The following is a 26,550-nucleotide window of genomic DNA, read 5'->3' as shown; positions in this document are numbered from 1 at the left end:
ACATAAATTATCAATATTTGGAAGTAGCACTACTACCTCTGTGCCTCTCTCTCCATGTACCCCCTTCTGAATAAGTTCATTACCAATTTACAGCTGCTCGCCAATTCACTATATATCTACTCTCTGTGCTGTGAGACTGGCAGTAAAGATTATATATCATATAACTATTGAATATAGGTTATCACATATATTCTTTAGGACACACTGTAAATACTTACATATTCTGAAGGGTTAAGAGACTGTTCTGTTTATCTGAGTTGAGCAGTCTCATCCCAGGGCAACTGGTAATGGAAAAGCTTGGCTCTACCTCAATTGGTATTTCCACCATTCCTTGACTCCCATCTCCTTGCTCCCTTCAAAACCTTACTGGAGGAGAAGGTCTCTCCCATCAGACCTTCTTATCCAATGCATTCTGAGGCAGCGAGGAGGATGGATGCAAGGAAATCGAGGAAAGATTAACTGAGAAAGTGCCAAGGACTCCTTCTAGATAACCCATTGAGAATCTACCAGGCATTATATTCCTCCCTTCATTGTTCTCTAAGAATTCTCAACCATTTGTATGACAGTTGAAATGAACCAGTACTCTTCTCTTGGAATCCAATAGTTGAAAAGGAAAACACTGAGCAGGAAAAAATACAAAACCCTCTGAAATATCACATGCAGACCCTTAACTCAGTACTTTGCCACACCTGTATTTGGGGAGTTTGTCCCATTCTTCTCTTCAGGTTGGATGGGGAGCACCACAGTAATTTTCAGGTCTCTCCAGAGATGTTTGATCGGGTTCAAGTCCGGGCTATGGCTGGGCCACTCAAGGACATTCAGAGACATGTCCCAAACCCATTCCTACCTTATCCTGGCTGTGTGCTTAGGGTCGTTGTCCTGTTGGAAGGTGAACCTTTGCCCTAGTCTGAGGTCCTGAGTGGTCTGGAGTAGGTTTCATCAAGGAGCTCTCTCTACTCCGTTCATCTGTCCCTCGATCCTGACTAGTCTACCAATCCCTGCCACTAAAAAAAAAGATGGTCCCAGGTTTCCTCCAGACAAACACTTGGCATTCAGGCCAAAGAGTTCAATCTTGGTTTCATCAGACCAGAGAATCTTGTTTCTCATGGTCTGAGAGTCCTTAAGGTACTTTTTGGAAAGTGCAAAGCGGGCTGTCATGTGCCTTTTACAGAGGAGTGGCTTCTGTCTGGCCTGATTGGTGGAGTGCTGCAGAGATAGTTGTCCTTCTCCCTGTTGTCACCTCCCTGACCAAGGCCCTTCTTCCCCGATTGCATAGATTGGACAGGCTGCCAGCTATAGGAAGAATCTTGGTGGTTCCAAACTTATTCCATTTAAGAACGATGGAGGCCATTGTGTTCTTGGGAACCTTCAATGCAGCAGACATTTTTTGGTACCCTTCCCCAGATATGTGCTTTGACACAATCCTGTCTAGGCGCTCTAAGGACAGTTCCTTCAACCTCATAGCTTGGTTTTTGCTCTGACATGCACTGTTAATTGTGCCTTTCCAAATCATGTCCAATCAATTGAATTTACCACAGGTGGAATCCAATCAAGTTGTAGAAACATCAAGGATGATCAACAGAAACAGAATGCACCTGAGCTCAATTTCGAGTCTCATAACAAAGGGTCTTAATACTTATGTAAATAAGTTTTATTTTTTTAATACATTTGCAAAAAAATAAAAAAGAATCACTTTCGCTTTGTCATTATGGGGTGTTGGGTAGATTGATAAGTAACATTTTTTATTTAATCAATTTTAGAATAAGGCTTTAACGTAACAAAATGTGGAAAAAGTCAAGGGGTCTGAATACTTTCCGAATGCTCTGTATGCTGATTGTATTATTTATATTGTGCTTCAAATGTTCAGTTGCATCATAAAGCAAAGCTTGAATCAGCTTTTTTCAAATAAAAAAAAACAACCTTTCTACCCAATTTCGTGGTATCCGATTGGTAGTTACAGTTTTGTCCCATTGCTTCAACTCCCGTATGGAAGAGGCGAAGGTCGAGAGCCGTGCATCCTCCGAAACACAACCCAGCCAAGCCACACTGCTTCTTGACACAATGCCTGCTTACCCGGAAGCCAACCGCACCAATGAGTCGGAGGAAACACTGTGCACCTGGCGACCATGCCAGCGTGCATTGCGCCCGGCCTGTCACAGGAGTCGCTAGTGCGCGATGGGACAAGAACATCCCTACCAGCTAAACCCTCCCCTAACCCGGACGACCCTGGGCCAATTGTGCGGCGCCCCATTGTTCTCCCGGTCAACCAGGATCTCTAGTGGCACAGCTCCCACCGCGATGCAGTGCCTTAGATCACTTCGCAACTCGGGAGACCGGCTTCTATTTACTAAGTTTTGCAACAGAACCGGCGTAATGAATACACCGCGATTTGCCAGAGTTCCCAACCTGGTCTCCTAGACTAGATGAAACATAGTAAACATAAAATTGGGACACTCAAAACTAGCATATGTCACGTTTGGTGTGGTTACATAAGACATGTGTACTTTAAACAAAAATGAAAGTAGGGTGGTTGGTCGAGGTGGATGGGTAGGTGTATAACGGGAACCTCTATTAACCGAAAGTTTGCGTATTCAAAACTCAAACAATTTTAGCGAATTTGCAACAACTTACTACTTTCTAAGCTACTTTGCAACTTCTTAGCATGTTAGCTAACCCTTCCCATAACCTAGCTAACGTTATCAATAACAAATTGGAATTCGTAAAAATTCATGCGTTTTTCTAAATTCCTAACATATCATACAAAATGGATGGACATCCACAAATAAATACATACTATACGAAATGTAACATACTATTTGGAGTGTCCCCGATTTAGATATACTACGTTACGTCTTCCATCCCAATATTGACCCAGTTTTCCTGGAACCCTGTGTAATGCATTTTGGTATGTACGCCCTTGGGGAAAATGTTGAAGGTCAAATAAGGTTGGATCCATCTGGAGATCACAATGTGAAGATCTATGTAAATTATGTAAGAAGCATGTATTCATACTGTATGCATGTTGTATGTACTGAAACTGTGTGATGACAGGTTATTGAATGCATTCTTACAAGAGTGTTTAACATAAACAATGTTGGAATTGCTCAGAACTGATCCTTTGTGGGTTGATGTGTGTTAGCGATCACGTGCTGGGTGTCCAAAAATGGTGGCGATTCAACAATTTAATGAACTGAAGTTGGCGGCCTGTGTTCTGTAGTCAGAGGCAATAAGATTAGGCTTAGACAGCACCCGCTGATTTTAAGTACACTCTGCCATCCGTTGCTCTGGTGTTGCCTAGGGCAAACATGTTCAATATACTATATCATATTCAGTAATAAATCAAGTACAATTGAACAGTTGAATGATTTTTTATGTTTTGTCTTATTTTTTATCAACACAAAAATAGGTTGCCACTAATACAAAATAGGTTGATGCATCAAATACAAACTCACAAGCTTTCTTGACTTTACCAGTCTTACATTGATAACACCCAGAGAAAGAAACAATCATAGAAACACAGATCTCTGCACTGTTATTGTTCCTATACAACCGCTGAACCGTTCCTAAGAAAGATTTCATTGGGCAATATAAAATTGTAAAGGCTATGCATAAGATGCATACATTGAGAGAGACAGACAATGACAGAATGAGATGGATGAGTTCAAGCTGGCATATGAACAGCATGACTATCATAACTACTATGGCTCTGTTTCAATGTCTGCAGTAGCACACAACTTCAAATTATGTAAGTATGGACATTGGAAAGTAAGCCTACTACTTTTCTCATTGGTCCGGCTATCTCCGTCTGCGCGGGGAGCTATTCCTGCTCCGTTCCTCGTTTCGCCTGGGTTCTCTGTATCTGTCAGAGTGATGGCGGTTCTCCCTGTTCTCCTTGTCTGCCCGCTCTGCCCTCTCTGCCTGCCGCTCCACCCCGTTCCTATTCGAGTCCCTGGAGGAATCCATGTCCTTCTCCTTGCGGCTGCTCCTCTCCCGTGACTTTGACCTCTCTTTTTCTCTGTCCCTGCCTCCACTGCTCACTGGTTCCTTCTCTTTCTCAGGGCTACGGTGTCTGACTCGGTCACGGTCGGCCTGGGGGGCTTGGTGTTTCCCATCGTTTCCCCCCCCATCGTCCTTGTTGTGCCTGCGGGCCTCTGGCTGTCTGTCCCCGTCCTCATAGTCTCGGTCTCTGCCAGGCCGGCCACGAGGCAGCTCCTTGTTATTGTGCCCTCCACGGTCCGAACGGTCGGGTCTCTCATGTGTGGGTGGCGGAGCGTCTTCTACTCGGCCACGGTGGCGATAGGCTTTGTGGCGGTCCTCAGGCCGGGGTCTCCCCCCGCCGCGCTCCGCCACCTCTTCATCGCTACTGCTGTCATCACGGCGACGGTTCTCGTGTCTCAGACTCCTATTGGGCCGTTCCTCCAGAGGTGACTTCTGAAGCGAGATCTTTTTGGAAGAAGCCTTGTCCTTGGTCTTGTCTTTCTTCTTGTCTTTGTCGCTCTTCTTTTTGCTCTGGCCCTTACTCTTTTTACGCCTTGAATCAGAATCTGCAAAACAGTAAATTTGTCTTAGAAACTAAATATATCCAGACTTTGAATCAAAATCTATTAAACATGGGTAAAGAGCCTAAATACATCCAGAAGCATGCACACAACATGCCAGTTTGCCAGCCCATAGAGGGGCACATTCTCTATGCTGTGTATAAAAAATGTAAAAATCACAGTCAGTTTTGCCATTCCATATGAGTGGTCCGAGCTATGCCATGTGATGGGAGTTTGAGGGGGGCTTAGGTGTGTCCTAAATGGCACACTATTTACTATATAGTGCACTACTTTTAACCAGAGCCTTCTAGGGAATAGGGTGCCATTTGGGATGCAGCCTGTGTGCAGATGATGTGTGGTGATGACAGACTGTGCTTTTGGCCAGTGCCTGTAGTGCCCTACTCTGCCATGTTAACATGTCACTCTGCTCTACAGAGAGCAGGCCGGGGGCACCCAACACCACACAAGTCAAGCAGTCACTAAACCGCCAGAGTACAAAACTGACTGCAGGCGTGGGTTTGTGTGTGTGTGTGTGTGTGTGTGTGTGTGTGTGGACCACTGCCGGGATTGGCGGACTGTCTTTGCGTGCATGTTTTGCATAGAGATACATATACACACAGGCTGAATGGTAAATAGCCATATCAACATCACAGCCGAGAAACACCTCTAGGACCTCACACAGGCTTGATGTTCAGGACAATTTACTGAGAACCAACTGAAGCTCAGAGGTATTAGACATTTCAGTGCTATTGGACATTTCAGTGAACAGAGGTCATTTTGTCGCTATTGATTTGAAAGCAGTGATTATGTAGAGGACAGCTGTTTCACCAGGACAATCGCTGCTCTCTTGTTAAATAGGATATTTAAAATGTATCCCTGAAATATAAATGTTTTCTTAAATTGAAAAAGTGAATACAGACTGGTCCTTGGTTGGCAGTAGTTGCATTTCATCAGCATGGGACTGACACAAAAAGCCATCTTAATGTCCCTGATGCCACGATTAACACGATGTAGCCTAAACACTCCCATAAGTTGCTTTGGATAAAAACCAACACTAAATGGCAAATATTATTACCATATAATGTGACATGGGGGACAGGCCTTTTCTAGGGAAATAGTGATGTGATTCAAAACAGACAAGTTTCATGTCAATAGAGCTGGCCAATTAAAATCATTTGCATGCTGAGTTAGAGGGCTAAGTACAACACTGACATTCCTCAAGGTGAGGCATGCTATGACTCATGACGCAGGCGGACACACAGAGACACACAAACACACACAGAGCAGGCTTGGCCACCCTCACAGCAGGGACAAGTAAAGAAGGTTACAACCATAGAAACAGAATTACTAATTGTACAGGCACCACCACCTCCCCGGACACAACACAGGCATTAGAATTAGGTTGAGGTGAAGGTTGAGGGCAGACAGTTATTAAAGGACCAGCCCTTTTCATTTGTCTAAGAAAATATTCAGACTGCTGGTTAAAAGAGAGCTGGGTTGTAAGTTGATTGCAATGATGTCCTTTCAACTACCTACGCCTAAGTGTATCAATAAAAAAAGCATAGTGAGGGTGGCCTGGTCCCCAAGTGCTGTTTGTGCCACCAATGACCAAAGTAGAAATAACAAACAGATCTGGGACCAGGCTATAGTAAGGGACTATCAGGGTGGTAAAGCTACTCTGTACCTGAGCTGTTGCTGGACGAGGAGTCAGTGGAGGAGTCAGAGCTGTCACTGTCGCTGCTGTCACTGTCTGAGGAAGACGAGTCAGAGGAGGAAGAGGACGAGTCGGAGTCTGATGACTCCACGTCCTGGTTCTGGGTCATGATTATCTTGGGGGCGTTCTTCAGATGCTCACGGAGCTCATCCCTATGGGTGGGAGAGTGGGTAGAGCGAGGGAGAAGGAGAGAGAATGAGAGAGAAAGGGGAAAGAGAGCAAGAGAGAGAGAAATCGAGAAAGAATAAATTATGACACACCCCCTGTATATAGCCTTGTTATTGTGTTACTTTTATTATTGCTTTTTATTTTAGTCTACTATCTAAATAGTCTAAATATTTTCTTCTTCTTGAACTGCACTGTTGGTTAAGGGCTTGTAAGTAAGCATTTCACGTCTATACTTGATGTATTCGGCACATGTGACAAATAAAGTTTGATTTGGCAGGAGATCACAGCAGGATGGTGACGCAATACCCCAACCTGCTATATTACAATGTGTTCCTGTGTGGCTCAGCAGGTAAAGGCAGCAGCAATGCGAAGGTTGTGGGTTAACAAATCACCAACACATACATAAAACGTATATGCAATCTCATTGTGCTGTTGCTTTGGATGAAAGTGGCACGTATTATGATTATATTATTAGAATGGAGACACTTACGTAAGCCCACCCAGGCCAATGGAGGTGAAGAAATTTATGGCGAATCGGGTGTTCCTGGGGTTGTCACGAGGGAAGAGACCCTCGAAGAAGGGCTGCAACGTCCTGGAAGATACAAAAAAGATCGGATGAGACAACCCCATGCATCAAAATGATTCAACTTAATTTATCCCCTCAGAGAATAGCAGAGCCAGATTACTAGTATCAACATCCTCAAGTGACATATTAGAAGACTAGATTGACGTACATATCCTTGAGTCGTTCATTGAGCCTGGGCAGACCCATGTAGGCACAGAGCTCCTGGAACAAGATCTTGACGAAGATTCGACTGGACGACGTGGTGGTGTCCTCACTGACTTTAATACATTCCAGCACCTGAGAGAGAAACACACAGACACGCAGTGTAACTAGATTAGTAGCTGTTGAAGGGAACTCACCACCAACTACGTTGCCTTAATTCCCAGCGTTAGATGAATCGATCAATAAGATTTAAAGCCATATTGATGCTGTAATACATTCTGATATTAAAATAAAGGATGCATTATGTCACGAACCCATGTGCGTAGTAATGGCAGAGTCAGCACAAGGTTTTAGGTTAGAGATGTTGAGTTACTGTGGCCAAAATGGCCCCCTAATCCCCATGTAGTGCACTAATTTCAACCAGGGCCCATAGGGCACAGTCAAAGGAGGTGCACTATATAGAGAATAGGGTGCCATTTGAGATGCAACCCTAGAGAGCTACAATACATACACTCCACGGGACAGAGTCAGTGTAAAGGAGATGAGCAAACATCCTGGCAACGTTTCTCAGTTTATTGGTCTCTAGGCGGTGGATGGTTTCATACTGCTCCATGAAGATGGCCTCAAAACTCTCCATATAGTCCTTCTTCAGCAGACAAAACCTCTGAGAAATGAACAGAGTTCACAATGTTAGTTGAGAGTAGAATATAGTTGGCCTTAACGCAGTGCTCTTGAATGCGAGACAAATTCCTGTAAAAAGCCAAATGAATGAAGTGCACTGTAGTAAACTACAAGGCTTATCAACAAATGTAATTTCAAGGGTGATGAAATTCCAACTTTCAGCATGCAACATAAGTTAATGAAAATTGTCTCAGGGATAAAGGAAAATTATGAAATATATATTTTGGTTATATTTAAATTAAAGAAAATATATAAATAGATATTATTTGGTCTTCTTACCCCTGCTAGAAGACCAAAGAACTTCTCGTAGGTCCTCTGTTGGGCACAGCAGTCTAGAATCATGTTGCACAGCTCTTTCTGTTGGGAGAAGGCAGACACAAAAATAGCTTTAATCACTGGAACATGGACACAGAGGGGATGCTGAGACTTGGCCAAGCCAGGAAGGACTGCACCTATGGGGGATATAAAAAGACCCATCTGTTACATCCACCTGCAGCCAGCGAGAAGCCGGTCCTAAATGGGACCCTATTCTCTACATAGTATACTACTTTGACGTGGCCCAGGTGAAAGGTAGTGCATTACATAGGGAACAGGGTGCCATTTTGGACATAACCATTCGGTGTCCTATCATCCTCCAACCAATATCCCAGCCAAGCAAACTATTGATTTCAAAAGACTATATTTTCATTGAGGAGGCCAGCCTTGGGCAACCATAGGCTGTGGTGTGATCAATCTTCAAATGAACGTCCTGGACAGGCCATGACCTGGCAGGGGCTGGCACCAAATTACACTGATGGTGAGGAGAGATAGGAGAATCATGTTTGTGATATGGAGGGAGGAAAAATCAATACAAATTGGACTATTTGCTCATGTAAAATCTGAATGATTCCTTGGAATCATACCAAAGAATGCCGAAGTCATGCAGAAAATGTTTTTCCAGGGTGTGATGTAATATGGAGGACCCAGCAAGCCAGCCGATTCCTTATACTGTAAATTCCAACAGATATAACTTCCATGTATAACTTAAAATTAAAGCAAATTGTTTGCACTCATGACTGCTGGTTTCAATAAAATGTTCAAGTAAGTTAGAAGTAAATACTTGTTACAAATCTACTTGCAAGGTTGCTAGCCAACTAGCCTGCTAACATTAGCCCTACCAGCCTGCTAATGTTACTTTAGCACTGAGTCGGCCAGTTGCTATCAATGCCTATCTTACAGCTACATCAAAGTAAATCAAAGTTTTGGAAATATATAACACAATCTAACCAGTTATCAAAAAATGTTAGGTATATGCAGTTATCTTAGCCAGCAAGTTAGCCAGCTCACATTAGCTCTTTAGCCAACTAGCTATTAACCTAGCCAACCACCACGGTGTAGGTCGGCAAGCTAAAGCCCAACTACTGGAGACCAGCTAGAATATAACACAACACAACTAAAACATAACCGCAGATTAAAAGAAAAGAGAGAGTAGAGACTTACAGATGGACGGCTGGGGCCCAGCCAAAAGGTAACACACGTTTAAATGAGTCCAGGCCGAGTTAGCTACCAAAACGAGGGGGAGGCGGGCGCTTAACCGGGCTGAAATCCAAATTGGATAGATTACAGATGTCCGTCAGCTAGCACTAAGCCATGGTAGAAAAAGTTACAAAACTCCCCAAAAGCACCAGAGTCTGCCCTACTAAAGGGTTACCACTGGAAAACACAGAACACAAAATCTATGAATAGCATGAGGTGTGGCTATCGTAAACCAGCTTGAGCTAGCTACCGAGCCAGCATATGAACTTGGTAGCCAGAGTAGAGTAGATCCTTCATGACGCTGACAAATAGTGCATTGTGGGGAGTTTAGAAGTATTCCGGAATCAAGTTAATAAATATGTAATAACCTAGAAACATAACTATATTGTACTTATAGGTAACCAGATTGAGACTACAACTAAATGACTAAATCTTTGACTATACTGAGTTACATTGGTGAGGAAAAACTTGTGCTTCCTAGCATTTAACTTATCATGTGGGCTAAAACCTGAATGACTCATGTGTGAACACATTTAAATTCATTGAGAAAGTAAAGGTGTGAGAGAAAGTTCTCAGCATGTAGCCTAGCTAGCTGACAGACTGGACAACTCATTTATCATCTCAGCACAGTTATCAAAATAATGATGGTTATGACTGAGGCTAGAAGCTGTATGGTTCGTTATTGAGAGGCATGTCTGTCTGGTAACTGTCTCAGCAGACAGCAGCAGGAGGCTGTGTTATGTTGTGCGATACTGAGATTGGAAAGTGTGATGTTCACACAGTGTGCCTGATTCTCTGCCTGGCATCGCAACACGATGGGAATGCAATGAGACCGCTGTCTGTCCCCCATCTCATCTCAGAACCCTCTCCATCCTGAGGATACTCAGGGCACCGCCCAAATGGCACCCTATTCCCTAATAGCACACTGCTTTTGACCAGAGACTAAAGTAGTGCTCTCCATAAGGAATAGGGTGCCATTTGGGATGCATCCTCATTCTCAACCAAATCCACTACATTACCAAAAGCATGTCCCCCGTGCTCGTCGAACATCCCATTCCAAAATCATAGGCATGAATATGGAGTTGGTCGCCCCTTTGCTGCTATAACAGTCTCCACTCGTCTGGGAAAGCTTTCCACTAGATGTTGGAACATTGCTGCAGGGACATGCTGCCATTCAGTCACAAGAGCATTGGCGAGGTCGGGCACTGATGTTGGGCGATAAGGCCTGGCTTGCAGTTGGCGTTCCAATTAATCCCAAAGGTGTTTGATGGGGTTGAGGTCAGGGCTTTGTGCAGGCCAGTCAAGTTGTTCCACAACAATCTCGACAAACCATTTCTATATGGACCTTGTTTGGGCACGGGGGCATTGTCATTGTATGCGTCTTGCGGTTATCATTTCAACAGGAAAGGAAAGGGCTTTTCCCAAACTGTTGCCACAAACTCGGAAGCACAGAATTGTCTAGAATGTAATTTTATGCTGTCACGTTAAGATATCCTAACTAAGGAGCCTAGCCCAAACTGTGACATTTGGCACTATGCAGTCGGGCAGGTAGCGTTCTCCTGGCATCCGCCAAACCCAGATCCGACAAACCCAGATGGTGAAGTGTGATTCATGACTCCAGAAAACAGTTTTCACTAGTTTGTGTGCAGCTGCTCAGCCATGGAAACCAATTTCATGAAGCTCCCGACGAACAGTTATTGGGCTGACATTGCTTCCAGAGGCAGTTTGGAACTCGGTAGTGAGGACAGACAATTTTTACGCGCTACATGCTTCAGCGGTCCTGTTCTGTGAGCTTGTGTGGCCTACCACTTCGCGGCTGAGCCGTTGTTGCTCCTAGATGCTTCCACTTCACAATAACCACACTTGACCGGGGCAGCTCTAGCAGTCCAAAAATTTGACTTACTGACTTGTTGGAAAGGCGGCAATCTATGACAATTGGAAAACTAGTGGTTCAGGTACAGTTGAAGTTGGAAGTTTACATACAACTTAGCCAAGTACATTTTAATACAGTTTTTCACAATTCCTGACATTAAATCCTAGTAAACATTCCCTGTCTTAGGTCAGTTAGGATCACCACTTTATTTTAAGAATGTGAAATGTCAGAATAATAGTAGAGATAATGATATATTTCAGCTTTGATTTATTTCATCACATTCCCAGTGGGTCAGAAGTTTACATACACTCAATTCGTTTTTGGTAGCATTGCCTTTAAATGGTTAAACTTGGGTCAAACGTTTCCACAAGCTTCCCACAATAAGTTGGGTGAATTATGGCCCAGTCAGGTTTGTAGGCCTCCTTGCTCACACACGCTGTTTCAGTTCTGCCCACAAATTCTCTATAGGATTGAGGTCAGGGCTTTGTGATGGCCTCTCCAATACCTTGACTTTGTTGTCTTTAAGCCATTTTGCCACAACTTTGGAAGAATGCTTGGGGTTATTGTCCATTTGGAAGACCCATTTGAGACCAAGCTTTAACTTCCTGACTGATGTCCTGAGATGTTGCTTCAATATATCCACAACATTTTCCATCCTCATGATGTAATCTATTTTGTGAAGTGCACCAGACCCTCCTGCGGCAAAGCACTCCCACAACATGATGCTGCCACCCCTGTGCTTCACGGTTGGGATGGTGTTCTTCGGCATGCAAGCCTCTCCCTTTTCCTCCAAACATAACCATGGTCATTAGACCAGAAGACATTTCTCCAAAAAGTACGGTCTTTGCCACCATGTGCAGTTGCAAACCGTAGTCTGGCTTCTTCCTTGCTGAGCGGCCTTTCAAGTTATGTCAATATAGGACTAGTTTTACTGTGGATATATTTACTTCTGTACCTGTTTCCTCCAGCATCTTCACAAGGTCCTTTGCTGTTGTTCTGGGATTGATTTGCACTTTTCGCACCAAAGTACGTTCATCTCTTGGAGACAGAACGAGTCTCCTTCCTGAGCGGTATGTCGGCCTCGTGGTCCCATGCTGTTTATACTTGTGTACTATTGTTTGTACAGATGAACGTGGTACCTTCAGGCGTTTGGAAATTGCTCCCAAGGATGAACCAGACTTGTGGAGGTCTACAATATTCTTTCTGAGGTCTTGGCTGATTTCTTTTGATTTTCCCATGATGTCAAGCAAAGAGGCACTGAGTTTGAAGGTAGTGGGTTGAAATGCATCCACAGGTCCACCTCCAATTGACTCAGAAGCTTCTAAAGCCATGACATAATTTTCTGGAATTTTCCAATCTGTTTAAAAGGCAGTCAACTTAGCGTATGTAAACTTCTGACCCACTGGAATAATGATACAGTGAATTATAAGTGAAATAATCTGTCTGCAAACAATTGTTGGAAAAATTACTTGTGTCATGCACAAAGTAGATGTCCTAACCGACTTGCCAAAACTATAGTTTGTTAACAAGAAATTTGTGGAGTGGTTGAAAAACTAGTTTTAATGACTCCAACATAAGTGTATGTAAACTTCCGACTTCAATTGTAAATTAAGGTTCAGGTAAAGACCAAGGGGATAGATTTGAGACAGAGAGAGACAGGCCGCTCACAGAAGATAATAATTTCCCTTCCTGTTTTAATAGAGTTTTCCTAGAGTTTTTAATAGAGTTTTCCTTTTCATTTGATCTCATTTAAAAACATAGGCAGTGTTCCTGTGTGTGTCCAGTGAGTTCTGAGAAAAGAACAGGGTTGTGGTCTGATGTGCAGTGGTTGTGAAGAATCGGGCGACTGTTACTGATTCAGTCATTAGCTTTCCTAATGTGTCTATCCATCACAGCTGGAATATTGAGCAGACCATGAGCTCTAGAGAAGAGCCTGTTCCTCAGGATCCTAGCAGGCAGGGAAGGAAATCTCCAGGTCTCAGTTCTTATCCTATCCATTTGGCTGTCAGTCCATGGAAATCTCTAAATGCCTGTGTACTCAGAATTACAAAGCCTATAGAATATATGTGAATTATAGGATCTCTGTGTGTACCCCTGTCCACCTGGCTGTGGGTGCAGAAACCCATGTCGCTGACACTACCTGAGTCCGTATATCTGGGTGAGTATTACTCTGGTATTATTCTGCTACTCTAGGCTCCATAGGAAGTGTGAGGATTACATGCATAGATATAGAACCATATAGAAATACACTATATATATTCAAAACTATGTGGACACCACTTCAAATTAGTGGATTAGGCTATTTCAGCCACACTGTCGAGCACAGACATGCAATCTCCATAGACAAACATTGGCAGTAGAATGGGCTTACTGAAGAGCTCAGTGACTTTCAACGATGCACCGTCATAGGATGCCACCTTTCCAACAACTCAGTTTGTAAAATGACTGCCCTGCTAAAGTTACCCCGGTCAACTGTAAGTGCTGTTATTGTGAAGTGGAAACGTCTAGGAGCAACAATGGCTTAGCCACAAAGTGGTAGGCCACACCAGCTTACAGAACGGGACCGCCAAGTGCTGAAGTACATAGAATCGTCTGTCCTCGGTTGCAACACTACCTCCCGAGTTCCAAACTGCCTCTGGAAGCAATGTCAGCCCAATAACTGTTTGTCGGGAGCTTCATGAAATGGGTTTCCATGGCCGAGCAGCCACACAAGCCTAATATCACCAGGCGCAATGCTAAGCGACGGCTGGAGTGGTGTAAAGCTCGCCACCATTGGACTCTGGAGCAGTGGAAACGCATTCTCTGGAGTGCATGAATCCCGCTTCCCCATCTGGCAGTCCGACGTACGAATCTGGGTTTGGCGGATGCCAGGAGAACGCTACCTGCCCAAATGCATGGTGCCAACTGTAAAGTTTTGTGGAGGACAAATAATGGTCTGGGGCTGTTTTTCATGGTTCGGGCTAGGCAGTTTGGGGAAGGCCTTTCCTGTTTCAGCATGACAATGCCCCCGTGCCCAAAGCGAGGTCCATACAGAAATGGTTTGTTGAGATTGGTGTGGAAGAACTAGACTGGCCTGTACAGAGCCCTGACCTCAACCCCATCGAACACCTTTGGGATGAATTGGAATGCCGACTGCAAGCCAGAGCTAAACGCACAACATCAGTGCCCAACCTCACTAACGCTCATGACTGAATGGCAGCAAGTCCCCACCACACTATCTAGTGGAAAACCTTCCCAGACAAGTGGAGGCTGCTATAGCAGCAAAGGGGGACCAACTCCATATTAATTCCCGTGATTTTGGAATGAGATGTTCGACGAGCCGGTGTCCACATAGTTTTTGTCATGTAGTGTAGTTCTATGATTACATGCTTTTTCCTTACCATGAAAGCAGTCTATGGACAGGGAAAGACATCAATACCTACGAGCTGGGTGGGTATAGTACCCTGGTATGACAATGGTATTACTTTAGGCTGGGCAGTAAAGGAAGTGTGGGGTTTCCAGCAGCATTAGGCCCACACCCTACACCATTCCTCCGGCAGCACCTGGGGTCTCTGTGGCTGTAGTGTAGCAGCCGTCTCAGGACATAATGTCATGCCATCTCTCTGCGGTCGTCAGTGCCTATTGTGTTCAGGAGGGGGGTGCAGGTTGGGGCTATACAGGCAGGCTGAGTGACATTCTCTTTCCTTACAGCATGTACTGTCCTTTCCCATCTGGTGTGTGTGAGAGAGAGGAGCCCAACTCTAACCTTTGGCTCAGGGACTAGAAGCTGCAGGCTGAGGAGACCTAGCCTAGGTTGAGGAGCACAGGGAATGTGATTGACACTGACAGAACTACTAGCTCGCTACCCATCAGCAGCTGGAATTCCATATGGAATAATAAAAAGCATTGAACAATAATAATTTCAGAGCAGTCTCGAATATGAGTCTTGCTTTGCCTTGACTAGCTTGAACACCCAGGGCCACTTCAACACATATGATGTCATAGACAGTCACGTTACTTAGTGTAAAACCCTGAAAGCAGGCAAACAAACAGGATGTCCTCTGAATGCTTTTAGCACTGGATAGATAGCTTCACGGGCAGACGAAGCCCTTCCATCTCCCCCTCTCCTTTCCTGTGTTCCTTCCATCCATCTTCCCCCTTCCCCAAAGGACCGCTGCTGTGCTAATGCATCTCCCGCCACCATGGGACGGACATTCCTGTTCTTATAATTATATTTCTATGGGCTTCCCTCTGCCAGGAGGGTCTCACTTCATGCGGCTGCAACACAGGAGGCTGAATACTTAACAAATAATTCCAAGGAGAGAGACAACTTCCAGTAAAAGGTTTGTCAAAGAATTAACCCATATTAAGTCAAGAATTGACTTTGAAAAATAGGAAATAAATATTTCAATCCACATCGGGTTCAGTAAATGAAAGTACATTCTTTCATTTGTCCTGGATTCTAAAGATGAAACAACTCCTACACTCTTTAATACAACAGCATATAATGTATAACACCATCCCTAGACAATCTCCGAGGCTCTGCAGCTGAAAGACTGTAAACTAACAACATTGGTGTGCTTAGCTACTACTATTGGTAGCAGCTAAGCATGCCATACGGGTATGAACCAGTAAAATGTAACGTGAAAAAAATAATCTAATATTAAAGATCACTGAAGTACTGGCTGAGATTGATCTGTCCTGCTATATCAATCTTAATTTTTCTAGCAGACCAAACTAGCATGGTGAGTCATGGAGGCAAGCAGATGTGCTGTGAATAACGAGAGAGGAACCGACTGATTCATTCTTCACTCTCACTCCCCTTACAGTGATGTGTTCTCTCTCTCTCACTGCTGACAAGGACAATAATCACATTGCCAGACTAGTAGACAGTGGTGGTAGCGCTGCTAGCCGTACACACAGCCCATCTTCTTTATTAAGTCTACTTTACAGTTCACACAATCACACCTCATAGAAATGAATGAATAATAGGCTGTGTGACTGCGTCATATAGGCCAATCCAGCCCCAAGATGTAGCCTAGGGTGTCAAATTTGGGATATCACACCTTAGATAAATGAATAAAACTGTGTGAATGTGTCATAATCCTAATATGTTCACATTATCCACTCCGATATCCACACCATTAATATATTAGATATACTATACGAAATCAGAAAAATCTAAACTCCTATTAATGTTTCTTGCCTCAGAGGAGCCTAATTATCTTAACAGAAATCCACTGGGTAAAATAGATACAATGCCTTCAGAAATTATTCACACATTGACTTTCCAAATTATGTTGTGTTACAAAGTGGGATTAAAATGGATTTGTCATTTTTAGTTCACGATCTACACAAAATGATTGAATATAAAACACTAATACAGTACATCTAGATTAGATAAGTATTTAATACCTTGAGTCAATTCATGTTAGAATCACCTTTGGCAGCGATTACATCTTTCTGGGTAAGGCTAAGAGCTTTGCACACCTGGACTGTACGTTATTTGCCCATTCTTTAAAACAATCACTCAAGTTCTGTGTACTTGGCGTCTTGTTAAGCAACTCTAGTGTATATTCAGACCTTTTGTTTTAGGTAATTGTCCTGCTGAAAGGTGAATTTGTTTTCCCTCTAGATTTTTGCCCTTTGCTTAGCTCTATTCCTTTTATTTCTTTATCCTAAAAAAAACTCCCTAGTCCTTGCCGACAATAAGCATACCCATAACATGATGCAGCCACCACTATGCTTGAAAATATGAAGAGTGGTACTTGGTGGTGTTGTGTTTGCCCCAAACATAACGCTTTGTAAATCAGGACAAAAAAAAGAGTACTTCGTCACATTTTTTGCAGTATTTCTTTATTGCAAACAGGATTTATTTAGGCTTGCCATAACAAAAGGCTGGAAAACTTGACTCAAGACATTTCAGCGTTTAATTGAATGAATTTGTAAAAATGCCTAAAAAGAAAGCCACTGACATTATGGGGTACTGTGTGTAGATCAGTAACAACATCTAGATTTAATCCATTTGAAATTCAGGCTGTAACACAACAAAATGTGGAAAAGGTCAAGGGGTGTGGGTTTCTGAATGCACTGTAGATGGATGCTGTGTAGATTAAAGTGTAGTTAAACGGCCAATGGCCTGTTCAGCCATGTAGGCTAATATCTAGTTATGGGAGGATACTTATGTGACTCATTTCAGGAAACTAGGCGTATGACGGGCATCACAACTTCACAGGAAAGCCATTTGAACGTGTAAAACGTGTGTAAAACGTGTAAAACGTTTTGGCAGAAATGCCTTCTGGAACGTGTGCCTTAATAACAAACTTGTATGCTATCTGTAAATATGAATACAATTGTTAAATTATGAGCCTAGTTGGTTTAGCCATGGAAAAAGACAGCATCCGTCCCGCTAGCCATGATTGGCTGAGATAATGGATTGTCTGGACGTGCCGAGAGATGAGTTTGGATTGGTCTGCCATGTAGCATGCTTCTGTCTATTTGAGCTTGTCACTAGGTAATCCTTTCTAATGCGGCTTTTTAAAAAAATCCCTTGGTAGAACTGCTTATGTGTTGCTCTCCACTTTCTGGAGGACCGAGTTTTGAAATCAGTGGAAGGCCTGGTGGAATTAGAGTATGATAGCTAAGGAGATGGAGAAAACACCTGTCTCAGGATTACATCTTCAAACTAAGGGCAACCATTGCATCTGTGAGAGAGGGATATAGCTACATTTTCAAATATTACACTTTTCTAATTCTGTCAGAAAGTCGTTTTCACTTGAAGTAAAAGTGTACTGTTAGCTAGCGAGCTAACATTAGCTGTCTGGCTGGCTTGATCGCTAGCTAACATTACGTGTATGATCTGTGTAGTAATATTATTCGTATCTCAGAGCCATTTGCTTTGCTAGTTATAGCCTAATGTTAGCTAGCTAGCTAACATTGAACCTGGTTGGTTAGCTACCTGCAGATTCATGCAGGGTAGTAACATTATGAGTTGGGATTATTGTTCGTGGTTTAGCTTGCTACATGTCTTAACAAGACTCCACTATGCAAGTAACCATTTCAATAGAATGTTTATGTCACTGCGACAACTGTTGATAGACGTAGCAGGTAAATTCGCTCAGAATAACTGACAAATTTACAAATGCTCAACACCTGTTGAATATGGCCGGTGTCAGTAAACATGGGCAAAGAATTGTTGCCAGCAGCACAGTCACCAACGCTCTGGATAACATAGAAACAGCCTAACGAGCTCTGCATGGGTGTGTAAAATGATCAGAGTGAGCTGTTCTCTCATTTGTGTCTGGAAGGAGCTATCAAGTTAGCCAATGTTAGTCAGTTAGCTTGGGTGCTTGACTGGTGTTGTTAGGACAGAATGTTCAGATCAACCCTACTCCTCAGTCTCCCACGCAAATCCTTAAAGAGATATGTGGGGCTAAACCTTAAGAGAGGGTATGAACGATACTGAATGGGTGTAGACAAAGAGGAGCTCTCCAGTAGGTGTACCAAAATATTCAAAGGCCATTTTCTCAAAAGTGAGGTTACAAGTTTATCAACTTTCAAAGCTGAATTACTTTTCTATTGTTCCTCAACTGTAGTGTATGATATACAATTTCTAGCTAGGAGGTTCTACTTTTATCCAATGTAAAAAAACACAATTTCAAATGTTCCGAAATAAGACCGAATCGAGCCGGTCTGTCAATTATAAACTCACCCCGGCCATGACAGTATACTTAACATTGACAGAGGAGTAAAAGTGATTCAGTTGGACCCAGATTAAGCATAGTCCTGGACTAAAAAGCATGCTCAGTGGAAAATCCTAATTTAAAAGGTCTTCTTTCCCAGGAGTAGGCTTAATCTGAATCCAGGATATAGAGCTGCCAAACCTTTGCCTGCCTGCCCCCCCCTCTAATGACCTTGTATTTCAGACAAACAGGACCTGCAGGGTAGTTTAATCATAGTCCATCAGTACTCATTACAGTCACTCCTCACTTTAACAAAGACCTTTCTCAATCTTCTTCCATCTCTAATTATCTGTGACTGATATGGTAACAGAGAGCTAGGGGAAAGGATAGTAGGTGAGTGTGAAAAAGAGATAAAGTGAGCAAGAAAGAGTGAGCAAGATAAATATGTAAGGAAGGAGGAGTGGGACAGGAAAGGGAAAAGTAAATTGTCTCTACAAATGTTACAGTATAGTAGCCTATTATCTCAATTATCCAGGTAATGACTGCGGCTGTACAGTCTGAGCTGGGACCAAGTGGCCAGTAAACAGTTACAATTAAGGTCTGGATGGCAGCTGTGAGGAAACTGACAGTTCCTTACTCAGTTCCTTACTTAATGATGTGTTTTGGAACACCTCGGCATGTATTTAGGAATCAATTATAAGGTCATGATGTAGAAGCCATGAACAAAACACAGCTATAGGTTCAGAGAACAATTCATTAAAATATCATAGGTTACAAAAACGTGAACCAAATAGTCTAGTACGTCAATCATCTGCATGAGCTCAAGAAATGCCACTCCCAAGAATAGCCATATAGCAAGCTATATAATACAGCCACTACCAGATGAAGCTCTGTCAGACACTGTCCTGCCACAACAAAAGCTAGACGATGGGCACACTGATGATTTTTTTTTTATGTTTAAAGTGACCTACTTAGTAGCACACTCACAAAAGCAGCCATTTGATGCGTTATACAACTGCTGACCCCGTGGCTACATGACACAATGTACACGTGATCTAAGCCTAAGTAATTCCTTAATACAGCAGGGAAAATACAGATATATCAAAGATGGCTGGGTAAATTGTCTTAGCTACACTATTTACTTACATATCATAGCTTTATTTTCAATCCATTTCTTATTGAATTGCATAAGACACCAAATGTATTGCAGAGTACAGGTAAATGAGAGTGATCACATAATATTATCTCAACCCACAAACGTATGTAGTGTTGGCAGGCTACTAGAAGAAACACGAACTATCGTACAGCTATTAAAGGTAACATACAGTGCCTTCAGAAAGTATTCATACTCCTTGACTTAAATTGCACATTTTGTTGTATTACAGCCTGATGTATTAAATATATATTTTTTCTACACACAATTCCAATAATGAAAGTGCTAACATTTATTGAAAATGTAATACAGAAATCTAATTTATGTAAGTATCCACACCTTTGGCAGTGATTACAGCTTTGAGTCGTCCTGGGTATGTCTACCAGCTTTTCTCCCATTCTTCCTTGGAGATTTTTTTCAAGCTCTGTTAAGTTAGATGGGGAGCGGCAGTGAACAGCAATCTTCAAGTCTTTCCACAGATTTTCAATGTGATTCAAGTCCGGGCTTTGGCTGGGCCACTCAAGGATTTTCACATTCTTGTTCTGAAGCCATTCCAGCATTGCTTTGGGTGTATGCTTGGGATCATTGTCCTGTTGGAACGTGAATCTTTGCCCCCAGTCTAAGGTCATTTGCACTCTGAAGCACCACCATGCTCCATGGTAGGGATGGTGTTACATGTGATGAGCTGTGCTTGGTTTTCTCCAGATAGTGCTTTGGCCAAAGAGTTCGATTTTTGTCTCAGCCCACAGAATCTTTTGCCTTACGCGCTCAGAATCTTTCACATGCCTATTTGTAAACATCAGGCAGACAGGCTGTCATGTGCCTTTTTCTCAGGAGTGGCTTCCATCTGGCTTCCATCTCCAATAAAGTCCTGATTGGTGCTATTGAGACTATTGTCCTTCTGAGAGTTCTCCCATCTCAGCCAAGGAACGTTGTAGTTCTATCAGAGTGGTCATTGTGTTCTTGGTCACCTCCCTGACCGTCATTCATGGCCAGTAGCTAAGTTTGGCCAGACTACGTTTCGCAACTGCACATGGGGACACAGATCATATTTTTGGAGAAATGTCCTCTCGTCTGATGAACCAAAAACAGAACTGTTTGGCCATAATGACCATCGTTATGTTTGGAGGAAAGGGGGAAGCACGGGGGTGGCAGCATCATGTTGTGGGGGTGCTTTGCTGCAGGAGGGACTGGTGCACTTCACAAAATAGATGGCTTCATGAGATAGAGAATTATGTGGATATATTGAAGCAACATCAAGACATTAGTCAGGAAGTTAAAGCTTGTTCGCAAATGGGTCTTCCAAATGGACAATGACCCCAAGCATACTTCCAAAGTTGTGGCAAAATGGCTTAAGGACAACAAAGTCAAGGTATTGGAGTAGCCATCACAAAGCCCTGACCTCAACCCTATAGAAAATGTGTGGGCAGAACTGAAAAAGTGTGTGCGAGCAAGGAGGCCTACAATCCTGACTCAGTTACACCAGCTCTGTCAGGAGGAATGGGCCAAAATTCAACCAATCTACTGTGGGAAGCTTGTGGAAGGCTACCCAAAACATTTGACCCAAGTTAAACAATTTAAAGGCAATCCTACCAAATACTAATTGAGTGTATGTAAACTTCTGACCCACTGGGAATGTGATGAGAAATAAAAGCTGAAATAAATCACTCTACTATTATTCTGACATTTCACATTCTTAAAATGTGGTGATCCTAACTGACCTAAAACAGGGAATTTTTACTAGGATTAAATGTCAGGAATTGTGAAAAACGGAGATTAAATGTATTTGGCTAAGGTGTATGTAAACTTCCTACTTCAACTGTGTGTGTGTATGTACACACACACACACACACACACACACACACACACACACACACACACACACACACACACACAACACAGTGGGGCAAAAAAGTATTTAGTCAGCCACGAATTGTGCAAGTTCTCCCACTTAAAAAGATGAGAGGCCTGTAATTCTCATTTTGTCTGTCATAGTTGAAGTGTACCTATGATGAACATTTTAAGTGGGAGAACTTGCACAATTGGTGTCTGACTAAATACTTTTTTTGCCCCACTGTATGAATGTATGTATGTATGTATGTATGTATGTATGTATGTATGTATGTATGTATGTATGTATGTATGTATGAATGTATGTATGTATGTATGTATGTATGTATGTATGTATGTATGTATGTATGTATATATATATACACACAATATATTTACATAATATATATAAATACACATACATACATTTACGTATTTTAGGCGTATATTTATTTTGTTTTCAACTAGTTGAAGTGTTTTCTATTTACCTTTTTAGATTTTATATATTCATATTTTATATAACATGCTTAATTGAAAATTTGCACAAAGGTACTAAATAAAAGGATAAATAATCAAATATGAGTAAGCACCTTTTATTTGTTGAATGTAATTCAACATGTACTAAGAAATAGGCCTTTACATGTAATCATTTTATATAAACTATTTATTCATTGAATTTGAATTTATTCAGAAAATGTGCTATATCAGGATATGAAATTTTGGCCATATCTCCCAGCCCTATTTGGTGAACCAGTAAAGGGGTGTGAATATTTATATTATGCATTTCATTTTCAACAAATTTGCCAACATGTCTAAAAACATGTTTTCACTTTGTTATTGTGTATAGACAGGGGAGAAAAAAAATATTTAATCAATTTTGAAACATAAAAGGTGGATTAAAAAGGTGAACTCAGAAGATATGCTTCCAAACATAAAATGTGTAGGTGCTTTAACAGTGTGTAGGATACCAATAAACCTCTGACTACTACTGAATTTCTACAGAAAAATATATAGCAGTTGGTTATTACAATGTTCACATATGTTGAAAAGAGGCCGCTTGGGGGGTATTTTATCATTTAAATCATCGTGGAGTACACCCAGTTCCTAAATGAGGGCTTTATTTGGGCTGTGTAAAGCTGCAAAACAAGGAAATTAAGATGACAAATGCTTACCGAGTGACTTGGAAGAATCCAACAACCCAGGAGACCAGAAACAAATATTTAGATGACGGTCAGGGTTCAGATAAAAGGCTTTGGAAGCTCTTTAGATTAGATGGGCATGACACGGCAGGCTGGCAGCTAGGGAAAAGTACACTGGTGGAAGGGTACTGGGAGAATAAGTATTGTAACCTACTGTTTGGCTGTCAGGAAAGTCCATCTTGATCAACTTGTGGGCACACTCCTCAAAATCCAAACTGTTGAAAGAAGAGAAACATTTATTCGTAATTCGTCATCACGTTATAATAATTATCCTATGAGTGCATAAGTTTGCATTACCAACTGTCAAACAGCTTTATCAAGTCATATGGACGAGGACATAGTGTCTGGGCACGAGGCAAGATAACAACATGCTCTGTGATGAAATGTTACAAAATGATCACACAAAAAAATAAGTCTATATGTCCTCATGTATATTTTAGAAGTACGTTCAGTACCCATTTAGTGGAGTTTATATATCCATAAACTAACATGGGGCAGATTACTTATTTGAGTGTGATCACTTTGGAAAATTCCACCCAACAGCTCCATTTAGGAAGCAGGCAGGACTGCATCCTGCAGACATGGTATAAAACTGTGGTGGACACCACGTACTTCTCATTTAATTCAGACATGGTATAAAACTGTGGTGAACACCACGTACTTCTCATTTCATTCAGACATGGTGTAAAACTGTGGTGGACACCACGTACTTCTCATTTCATTCAGACATGGTGTAAAACGGTGGTGGACCCCACAGACTTAATTTAATTCGGACATTTCTCTTCTATAGCCGCCGAAACTGCTGACACAGACCGACACAGTGCTAAGCCAACGGTGTTGATCCACAACGTCTGGACCAAAATTCACACAACACTAAAAACTGTCCTGACCGTGTCGCTCAGATGGTATAGCATGGCACTTGCAAAGCCAGGGTGGTGGGTTCGATTCCCACGGGGGGACCAGAATGAATGAAAATGTATGCAGTCACTGGATAAGTGTCCAGCTTCTCAAACTATAGACTTTTGTTTTTACTTGTTCGACCGAGAGTAGTCTTTCTTTGACCAATTGATTGGTTGAAATTGTAAAATGTGTATTTTTCCATATATAGACACACCCTATGTGTTTGAAAAAAATTAACTACATGTACTGAGCTTGTCTGATGCTTTAAGCACTCTGTTTGATTAAATCATTAAAACAAACTGACTCAAGAGTGAGCCAGAGATCGAGATGGTCTCACCAAAAAAACCTTTACGATCCTCCTCCTCCTGCTGGCCTTTGCAGATTCTGCAGTTATGCTTCTGAAGTTGCGGGTAATTGGCAATTTATCTTACCATTTCCTATGATTTGCAGCCCACTTTTGATTTTCATATGCATGTTTTCGTGTAAAAGTTTTATTTAATTTACAACAGTCTTCTCAAAATCAAAGTCTGTGATTAATCTACATTCTATCTAAATGAAAATTATACAAATCTAAAGGTAGATTATTGCCAACCATGTTAAAATAGACTACACAAACAAATAAGCTTACAATTGGCTCATTCATCCCCCCTTCTGTCCCTTGTGACTAGTCCCCAGGCCATTGCTGTAAATGAGAATGTGTTCTCAGTCAACTTATCTTATTAAATATAACAGTTAAATAAAAATAAATAAAAACACCGCAGCTTGCAGGTAGAAATGATCCTGATAAAAATAAATATCCTATAAATCAGACTGGCTAGGCATGGCCAACAACCAACTTCATAATATTTTATCAACTATCAACTGGGTCAGCCCAAAACTAGTGCTAGCAAACTTGCAACACCAGCTGCATTAAGTACTGCGGTGCATCTCTTCCTCATGGACTGCACCAGATTTGCTGTGAGATGTTACCCCACTCTTCCACCAAGGCACCTGCAAGTTCCCAGACATCTCTGGGGGGAATGGCCCTAGCCCTTACCCTCCGATCCAACAGGTGCCAGACGTGCTAAATGGGATTGAGATTCGGGCTCTTCGCTGGCCATGGCAGAACACTGACATTCCTTAACTTAACTTTTAAATATTCACTTACCTTTGATGATCTTCATCAGATTGCACTCCCAGGAATCCCAGTTCCACCATAAATGTTTGATTTGTTCGATAATGTCCATCAGTTATGTTCAAGACCGAGGCTGTGGCACTAGCTCCGTTTGTTCTTCACGTTTGGCTGCTTTGTTGGCTACTTTGTTGTCTAAAGGCTGTACTCAGATTATTGCATGGTTTGCTTTCTCCCTAAGTTTAAAAAAAATCTGACACAGCGGTTGCATTAACCTCTTGAGCTTATGGCTGAATACTGCCCCCTTTGGAGGAAGTGCGTGCCCATAGTAAACTGAAAATATTTTTTTCCAAAATTGCTAATATATGCATATAATAATTATTATTGAATAGAAAACACTCTAAAGTTTCAAAAACCGTTTAAATTATGTCTGTATGTAAAGCAGAACTCTCAGGGCAGCCTTTCTCCCAAACTCTCTCTTGTCAAGAGAAAAGTTGGGTCAACTTTGACGTCATCGCCCCCACCCTTCCCAGGCAGCTACCGATCTGGGAACAGTATGTATTTGTTCAGCGCGATGTCTGCTTTCAATTGGCACGTTCATTGTTTGAATTTCGCGCGCCCTCATCCTTTGGCGGGCGAAAATGCCCGGGTCACTCTCAAATACATGCACTCTATTGCGCGCGGCCGATTTGGGGAACGTTCTTTTCCAAGAGACACCAGTTGAAGCCGGTTCGTTTGTTCGTGATGATCATTGTTTTACATGATAAAAACATCATTTTGCTCGATTCTGCACTTAGTTTGACCAGTTTAGTCGACATATAATATGTAATTTTGAAGTTTTGATGCGCAAGAGTGCGGGACCAGAAGGAGCAGAAGTTATTTTGGGTGCATTTCAGCTGAAGCTGTTAGCATATGCTAATACAAAGACGCACAACTTGAAACCAAACGATGTATTGGGTAAGTATGACTCCTTCTACGTCTTCTGATCGAAGAACATCAAAAGGGAATATTTAAGTGGTTATTTTGGGTTTCTGTGGACTCCAAACGTAGAGGAGACACTGCTAATATCTGAGCGCCGTCTCATAGCATAGACTAGTGAACGAATTCTGTAACGTTAAAAATAAATGTAACACAGCGGTTGTATTAAGAAGAAGTGTATCTTTGTAACTATATGTAGAACATGTATATTTAGTCATGTTTATTGCTTGTTATCTGACGTTATCTGTCGGAGCTATCATCATTTCTCCGGACATTTTGAGTAGCATTTTTTGAAATGTCGTCATTGTAAACAGAGATTTATGGATATTAATGGCATATTATTGAAAAAAAAAAATGTACTGTGTAACATGTAATATTACTGTCATCTGATGAAGATTTTCAAAAGGTTAGTGAATTATTTATTTTTTAATCCTACTTTTAAATTTTATATTTTCTGGGACAAAATGGCCGCCGCTTGTCTTTTGTTTCGGTGGTGGTCTAA

At 42.0% G+C, this 26,550-nt stretch overlaps 1 protein-coding gene across 2 annotated transcripts in view; it reads right to left on the bottom strand.

The window, feature by feature from the left end:
* Window positions 1-3,352: 3,352 nt before the first annotated feature.
* Window positions 3,353-26,550, bottom strand: part of cwc22 (CWC22 spliceosome associated protein homolog) — a 48,518-nt gene continuing 25,320 nt past the window's right edge. For both annotated transcript variants that reach the window (XM_024389608.2, XM_024389609.2), the window contains exons 15-21: window positions 23,214-23,274; window positions 8,108-8,185; window positions 7,659-7,811; window positions 7,155-7,282; window positions 6,911-7,012; window positions 6,223-6,404; window positions 3,353-4,544 (exon numbers count right to left, since the gene is read on the bottom strand). In XM_024389608.2, coding sequence (XP_024245376.1) covers window positions 3,796-4,544; window positions 6,223-6,404; window positions 6,911-7,012; window positions 7,155-7,282; window positions 7,659-7,811; window positions 8,108-8,185; window positions 23,214-23,274 — 1,453 coding nt within the window. In that variant the 3' untranslated portion in view covers window positions 3,353-3,795. The remainder of the gene's footprint in view (window positions 4,545-6,222; window positions 6,405-6,910; window positions 7,013-7,154; window positions 7,283-7,658; window positions 7,812-8,107; window positions 8,186-23,213; window positions 23,275-26,550) is intronic.

The sequence above is a fragment of the Oncorhynchus tshawytscha genome, linkage group LG26, assembly GCF_018296145.1.
Source record: "Oncorhynchus tshawytscha isolate Ot180627B linkage group LG26, Otsh_v2.0, whole genome shotgun sequence".
NCBI lineage: Eukaryota > Metazoa > Chordata > Actinopteri > Salmoniformes > Salmonidae > Oncorhynchus > Oncorhynchus tshawytscha.
This window is presented reverse-complemented; position numbering and strand designations above follow the sequence as displayed.